Source organism: Nymphalis io, chromosome 17 (genome assembly GCF_905147045.1).
Source record: "Nymphalis io chromosome 17, ilAglIoxx1.1, whole genome shotgun sequence".
In the NCBI taxonomy this organism is placed as follows: domain Eukaryota; kingdom Metazoa; phylum Arthropoda; class Insecta; order Lepidoptera; family Nymphalidae; genus Nymphalis; species Nymphalis io.
The window spans coordinates 3,852,630-3,860,544 of record NC_065904.1 but is presented as its reverse complement, the minus strand read 5'-3'; the positions used below and the strand labels follow the sequence as shown (position 1 = coordinate 3,860,544).

At 31.4% G+C, this 7,915-nt stretch overlaps 1 protein-coding gene across 4 annotated transcripts; it reads right to left on the bottom strand.

Annotated features, from left to right (window-relative positions):
- Positions 1-3,049: 3,049 nt before the first annotated feature.
- On the bottom strand, positions 3,050-4,623 carry LOC126774765 (holotricin-3-like). 4 transcript variants are annotated; one of them, XM_050496308.1, is made up of 4 exons: positions 4,509-4,623; positions 4,085-4,127; positions 3,396-3,695; positions 3,050-3,347 (listed from the first exon to the last, which is right to left on the bottom strand). In XM_050496308.1, exons 1-4 carry the CDS (start codon positions 4,521-4,523, stop codon positions 3,121-3,123), a joined length of 585 nt encoding a protein of 194 aa, XP_050352265.1. In that variant the 5' UTR covers positions 4,524-4,623; the 3' UTR covers positions 3,050-3,120. The 4 variants fall into 4 exon arrangements, with proteins under 4 accessions (XP_050352265.1, XP_050352266.1, XP_050352267.1 ...); XM_050496309.1 differs by having other exon boundaries at positions 3,420-3,695; XM_050496310.1 differs by having other exon boundaries at positions 3,050-3,323; positions 3,420-3,695.
- Between the last annotated feature and the right edge of the window lie 3,292 nt (positions 4,624-7,915).

Genomic DNA, 7,915 nt, shown 5'->3' with positions numbered 1-7,915 from the left:
TTAATTGAAGTTTGCCACAATACGTAAAACCGCATCGAAAGCAGTTAAGCCGTTTCAACGATTAGCGTGCACAAACGCAAAGATAAACAGACAAACAGACAAAATTTCTAACAATCATTGTTTTGGGTTACATTGCGTTGTAAAGGCCCCCGACAAATTTTTACTCATATAATTTTTCATTTACAGACAGCGATCGGTTACATATTTATTATATGTAATATAATGTAGGTTGTTCCCGTAAATACAAACTTATTGCATGTTTTTTGTGATTCCTTACATTATGTTTATAAACCCATTGCAACACTGTTTTTTTTTGTATAGAATAGGAAGGCGGACGAGCTTATGGGCCACCTGATGGTAAGTGGTCACCAACGCTCTTAGACATTGGCATTGTAAGAAATGTCAACCATCGCTTACATATCCAATGCGCCACCAACCTTGGGAACTAAGATTTTATGTCCCTTGTGCCTGTAATTACACTGGCTCACTCACCCTTCAAACCGGAACACAACAATATCAAGTATTGCTGTTTTGCGGTAGAATATCTGATGAGTGGGTGGTACCTACCCAGACGAGCTTGCACAAAGCCCTACCACCAGTAAACTGTGCTAGCTCTATACTTACGCTTTTGTCTTTTTTTACAGTTTTAATTTTTTATTTGTTAAGAATATGCCAATTCATAAAAGTAGTAATTGTCTATAAGATTATACTGGTGGTAGAGCTTTGTGCAAACGCGTCTGGGTAGGTACCACCCACTCGTCAGATATTTTACCGCAAAACAGCAGTACTTGGTATTGTTGTGTTCCGGTTTGAAGGGTGAGTGAGCCAGTGTAATTACAGGCACAAGGGACATAAAATCTTAGTTCCCAAGGTTGGTGGCGCATTGGTGACGTAAGCGATGGTTAACATTTCTTACAATGCCAAAGTCAATACCTTCCTATTCTATAAAAAAAAAAGGTTATCTTAATATTCATGTAAGTAGATTGTATATCGGGTGCTCTTACAATAATCAATGCGCGTATAGTAAGAGAAATACGAGATTAGAAATTAAGTGGAATAAACCCAGGAATTTAGCGAGCTTAATTGTCATTAGACTGGATACATCTACTAGTGTTTTGCTACTTTTAATCGGTTGTTTGTATTATAGTTAAAATAAAAATCACGTTTGTGTTATCGATACATGTAATGTACAGCCTTAATTTACAGTTATTATCTGTCAGATAACATCATAATAATTACATTAAAAAATAGAATAACGTATATTCATTATAATAAGATAATATTTTTCTACCTGAATTTAGATCTTTAATGTCCTAACTCTTATTTACTTTCTAGTGCTTTCTTAAATTTAGGTTCTGAATTGGGAATAAGTTATACCCCCCTTAAACTACTATAGTAAACTATAACGATTAGTGATATGTTCCTCGCTTTATTTTTTTTTGTAGTTTTGTATATGAGTCTTGTTACTTGAATAAATAAACAATTTATTATTATTATTATTTAATTGGTTTGGTGGATTTTTATATATTTTCGATTTTATCTTGGACACGGCCTCAACTCTGGCTCAAAATTCGTATTTAGATAAAGGGTTAATGTTTAAGTTTATATGTAGTTATGTAGTCTTTCCTGAAAATAATATTTTTTTAAAACTAATTATTAGAACCGAGCGAAGATCGGTCACCCAAGTACTAGAATATTAAATAAATATATTATTAATTATACAGGTAACCCGCTAATAAAATTAAGGTTGAAATGATATTTAAGAATATATTTGATATAAACAAATAGTAGAATTAATATCGACATAAACAATCTTTCCGCAAGTGCAATCCAGAGATGTTATGGAGCTCCGCAATCGTAAACGAAGCCATCGGATTTCCGAAATAAAAATCTATACGAAATTTAATTGTAATATTTTATTGTAACATTGTTACTTTTGTATTTGTTCAGAGTAACTTGTAATTATTTGTACTTATCTTTTACGGATCCTTACAGTACAGTAACAGCCTGTTAATGTCTCACTGCTGGGCTAAGGCCTCCTTTCCATTTTTTAGCTTGGTGCTTATTAAGGATCCTTAATAATTTAAAATTCTTAACTGAAATTTCGAAACGAAACGAGTTTTATATAGTAGAAAATAGGGAATTGTGGAAAGGAAGTAGACAAGCAGCAGTGGGACACACCAAGTCGATAATGATAATAATAAAAAATATTAATATAGTTTTCATATCCATAATCAAGTGCAATGTAAGTTGGCCGTATTGAATGTAAAGTACAGTAGTTGCTCCGAGATTTGTTTAGGGAAGGAGTGCGGGCTGTACAGGTAGACTAAAGATGCGAATACATACGTACGATTACAATTGTCTTCATCTCGTAACAAAATTTAAAAAAATATAATTACATCACAAAAAATAACAATATATAAACATGCTATAGAGACTATGTTCGTACTGAAACATAATAAAAAAATCAATTTTTTTCTCTTCTTAAAGTACTACTAAAAGAACAACTACACTTAGCTTTTGATAAAGTATTTTTTTTAAATCTTATATTTAATTGCAAGCCATTGTATTTGAATTTTTTTTTTTTTTTTATACAAAATAGGAAGGCGGACTAGCATATGGGCCACCTTATGGTAAGAGGTCACCAACGCTCATAGACATTAGCATTGTAAGAAATGTTAACCATCGCTTACATCACCAATGCGCCACCAACCTTGGGAAGTAAGATGTTATGTCCCTTGTGCCTGTAATTACACTAGCTCACCCTTTAAACCGGAACACAACAATACCAAGTACTGCTGTTTTGCGGTAGAATAACTGATGAGTGGGTGGTACCTACCCAGACGAGCTTGCACCAAGCTCTACCACCAGTAAATTTATTTCTGATTGAGTCGTTTTGAGTTCATTTTGTTTTATTAGATGATTTAAATAAAGGTCTGTTTTGTTGTCTAATAAAATATACTTTTATTTATGTAGGTACTAAACAATTAGGTAAGTTCGCTTATTTTTATAGCTCTTTTCTTGTTAGGTTGTTAAGATTTGATTAAAACGCTCATGTATTATTTTTTAAATATATTTACATATCACAAATATTTTATTTTAAATAATTTACAAAGTTTCTTAGTATTTGCCATGACCGTGACCCAAGCCGCCGTGTCCACCATGTCCTCCACCGAAGCCATGGTCGTCTCCAAAACCACCGTGGTTACCACCATGCCCGAAACTACCACCATGACCACCGCCGAATCCACCATCGTGACCACCGCCAAATCCGCCATCGTGACCACCGCTGAATCCACCATCATGACCACCGCCGAATCCGCCTTCGTGACCACCGCCGAATCCGCCTTCGTGGCCACCGCTGAATCCGCCATCGTGACCACCGCTGAATCCACCATCATGACCACCGCCGTATCCACCATTGTGACCACCGCCGAATCCGCTATCGTGACCACTGCCAAATCCGCCGCTGTGACCGCCTCCAATAGCACTGCCGTGGCCTCCACCTATACCGCTGTTGTGGCCTCCACCGACACCGGCGCCGTGGCCCCCTCCGATAATAGCTCCGTGACCGCCGCCTTGGCCGCCGCCGTGGCCGCCTCCATGGCCACCCCCGAAGCCTCCACTGCCATGGTCACCGAATCCGCCCCCATGGCTACCGCCATATCCTCCAGAGCTACCGCCCGCTCCGTATCCTAAAGAACAAAAAACAAATTAGCACTATATTGGTCATGTTTCAATTTATCTATCTATCAATTTACTCTGCCCGAATTAATTATGACAGAGGTATCCGACATATATATCTAGTTAAACATATTAGCCATGGACAATTTAATACTTTTTAATGATTTGACATATTCCTACTAATGAGTTTCAATAAGTCCATTCAAAATGTTTGCATTTATTAAAAAAAAAAAAAAAACTATTACAGTGAGCACACTTACAGTAACAGTCAACCCAAGTTCTAATTCATTTATTATGGAACTATTCCATAATAATAAATAGTATTAGTAAGATGAAATAGAGTACTTAATATAAATATTAATAAATAGTAAATAGTCAGATAAAAAAATATATATAGTACCTGGATACGCCGTCGCAATAGCCACTAAGGCTAACGTAACAATCTGGAAGAAAACAATGAAATAATTAATTATTACGGATGAAATAGTCAATACATTTATATGTACCTTAACTTTATGCAGTACATAATATCAATTAATTTTACCTATACGATAATAACACGTATAATCAACATGTGTAAATCGACGAAACAAAAAGAGTAACAACAGAGTTTCTTGCCCATTCTTGTACGAATCTTATTTGAGTTTAATATAACAAGCCTTAAAACAAAAATCAATAAATTATTTATATATAATTATATAATTTAAAAGAACGTTACTCTATCCAATTTCTTAACATTACTATGCCATCTTTAAATTATATATTAAATTACTTAAACACATTTATAATATTAGTTTAATTTCATGATATAATAAGATACTTACCAAAAACTTAGCCATGTCCACACGAGTTGCCTCAATAACTATCACACACAAATAATACAAATGTTAATCCTCTCGCTGCTTATATACGAGTCTAGCGTTCGCGTTCTCTTCCTGACTCATGCGATCGTTCTCTTCAGATTCTCTTACTGTAAACCATATAGTTTCTACTAGTAAATATAATCGGACGTTTCCATTTACTTAATAAAAATATAAAGTTTTAATTAAAATATAATTTATACATATTTTTAAAGTATTAATTGTATTGAAAAAGTTTTTAATAATATTTTATTAAAATTAATATGTTTCCATAAATATTAATTAATAATTGTCATTCAAAATTTTTAGATCTGATGCCTTGTGAAAAAAAGTGACAAAATTAAATCCTGTTTACTAATTCATTGAAATTTAAGTGAAGGTACAATATATATACAATTATAATTAAGCTTAATTTATTTATTACATTATGAGCATGGACATTAAGCTCTGTTGTAAATTTAATTCGTAAAACCACTTTATTAGAAAGTACTTATTGTTTTTAGTGAAGTTTGGTAATCTTCTTAACAATTATATTAAAAGGAAGTTGCGAAATTTAAAAAAAATAACATCGAAAGAGCCCGTTTATGCAACGTACTTGATGTATATATATATTACGTACGTTAATATAATATGTTTTTATTTTAAATTATCTTATATTTTTTGTATCTATTAAATAACAGAGGCGAGGAATGAAACTTAAATAATGGGTTGTTTGGACGCCGGAAGCTATATCTAACTAGTATATTTTAATAAGCTGTGGGTAGTTTCGTGATAAATGTTATTTAAAAGATATATATAATATGAAATGTATATGTATACATACTATTTCATATTTTAAATTAGTGTATTAAACATCGACGCATAATTTTGATTTTATTTAGTTGTTAAATTTTATAAATCGTTTACATAAAGAAAAACGTTAAAATTTCAATAACATATTTACCACGTTTGTAATAAAAAAATCGAATACATATTTTTTCTCTACATAATACAATAACAATTATGACGCCATCATATTCCTCACTAACGATTATCCATTAAATCTGTAATCAAAGTCGATTCTTGAAATAATTATCTATTTTTTAATTCAAATTCGATAGATTATTCTTAAAGAAATTAAAAAATGCTGTTCAATGATCACTCGGTTGTAAACAAATATTAATCTATTTCATAAATCAAAAACATCAAAGACTAAATATATCGCTATCTCTTTCTTACTTAAGGGATTAACAAAGACAGCAGGTGGTCATTTAGTCCTGACGAAAGGGATGGTGTTCAGCTGAATCAGCACCAGTTGTTAAAACTGGTCTAGTATATTCTATCCATTTAATTTACTCAGACTTATCTTCCTAATAATTGCCACTAGATAAAATATTATTAAATGACTTATTGATTTATTTTATAAAAAAACCGTAATCTATAAAAACTTAATAAGCACTATTTAATAAACACAGTTACTATGCCATTACGCTTTATATGAAACGTTAAATTTATGTAGAACCATACATATAACAGATAATATCCTTCTAATAATAATAAATCCAAATTTCGGAGACTACATAAGATGAAACTATGAAAGAAATAAAATAAATCTGTTAAAAGAGCGATTAGACACAAAATTATTAACTTTGCAATATCGATCAGCAGCAGTATATATATTTGTTGGTGTTTCTGTCAGTTACCCTCTAACTCGTCAACAAATTGACCGTTCGTTAATAAACGTTCATGGACCAAATTCATCTTCACGATAACGTGTTGAATCGAGTTTGATATATGTAGATTGTTTTCGAGTGATTTTAGTCGGGTTATGCAAATTTTTTTAGTTATATAGGAAATAGGTTGTCTGTCGATGTCATTAACTATACTGCCGGTATATTTTTACGGGTTTTAGTTATTTACCGGTCCATGGAGATTTTTTATAGTTCTGATATTGCTTTTGCTCGCGTATTAATAAAATGACACATAATAAAATATTGAATCTAATAATGATAAGATTATTAAAATATTTTGTGACTGAAATAATTGTTTTTTTAATTATACAGTAAACCTATATATTATTTTATAAAAAAAGCAATTGTTAAAAAAAATCAAGGATATGTACTTCGTAAATTATTAAACTTAACAGAACAAATTAATTTTGATCGCTTTAAGGATTTATAAAAGGATATTAAAAATACTCTTAACCAATCAACGGGCGTTTAATTTTTTAATTGACCTTCTCAGAAGTAGTTTAACATTAATTTTAAATGTTTTTAAATATTTTTTATTATTGAAAAGCATTTAAATTAAATCGTACCAGAATATATTATATCCTACGACCGCTTATTAAGATAAGTCCATCTTTGTACTCTTTTATTTTGAGCTCACTGCTTGTGTGATTATTTATGTGAGATTTACTATGTATAAAAACAACTTCTAATTAACACCTACATATTAAGTCTCTTGGGCTTTTTCCATTATTTTCATACACAATTTATATATACAGAGTTACCAGATGTACGAAAAAAAACCCAGGTACATAGATAAGTGAACAGATCGTCGAAGAAAATAAACTAGATAAATAAATTACAGTTTTTTTAGGACACAATTATTTTATCTTAAAGTTTTTTAAGCCATTAGTGTCGCATCGGATAAGTTATAAGCTGTTACAGATATACTAGCTATTGCGCGCGGTTTTATAAGTGCTAAACGTTAGTGATCCACACCCATGGGTAGTAGTATGATGTAACTCCTTAAATACTCCTTTAATAATTGGGCTAAAAAAACAAATCAACTGGTAAATGACATTAGCAAGTAACAAGTTCAAATAAACTTACATTTCAGTTTTATATAAATTTTCTGTAAATAAAAATAATATAAGAATATTTTTAGGCTAATACCGGGAGCTTCAAGGTCCGGTTTCTTCTTAATTAATTACTTGTATAAATCATTATGAAACCGTGCTATCTAGGTGATTACCGGAAACCTGCAAGCCATGTATATAATGATGTACAAATTAAATTATAAATGTGAGAATGTTAGGGTTTTTCCAAATTATTCTTAATAATATTCCAAATCAGATTACACTTATTCTGTGGCAGTGCTTATACTTTGTAATTCAGTCTGTGGAAAGTCCCTCGTTGAAGTTGTATGAATCATAACTGAACATTTTATAGGTCAATGCCTTGTAACTATAGATTTTATGATTGGATTTCTGGAAATATCAGTTTATTGTTGCACTAAAGCCGGTTTCGCTAGTTTTTTTTTGTTACTGCAAATTGAGTTTTTGCTGTTATAATGAGTCATCGTGATAATATTACGAAGAATGTATATCATGGTAATATTATAGTTTTTAATTTGACATTATAATTTAGAAAATGAATTTTAATGAG

Excerpts from the sequence above, each read along its gene's own strand:
- LOC126774765 (XM_050496307.1), bottom strand. Across the intron at positions 3,696-4,084 it reads TATTGCGACGGCGTATCCAG|GATACGGAGCGGGCGGTAGC; the intron begins GTACTATATATA and ends TTTGTTCTTTAG.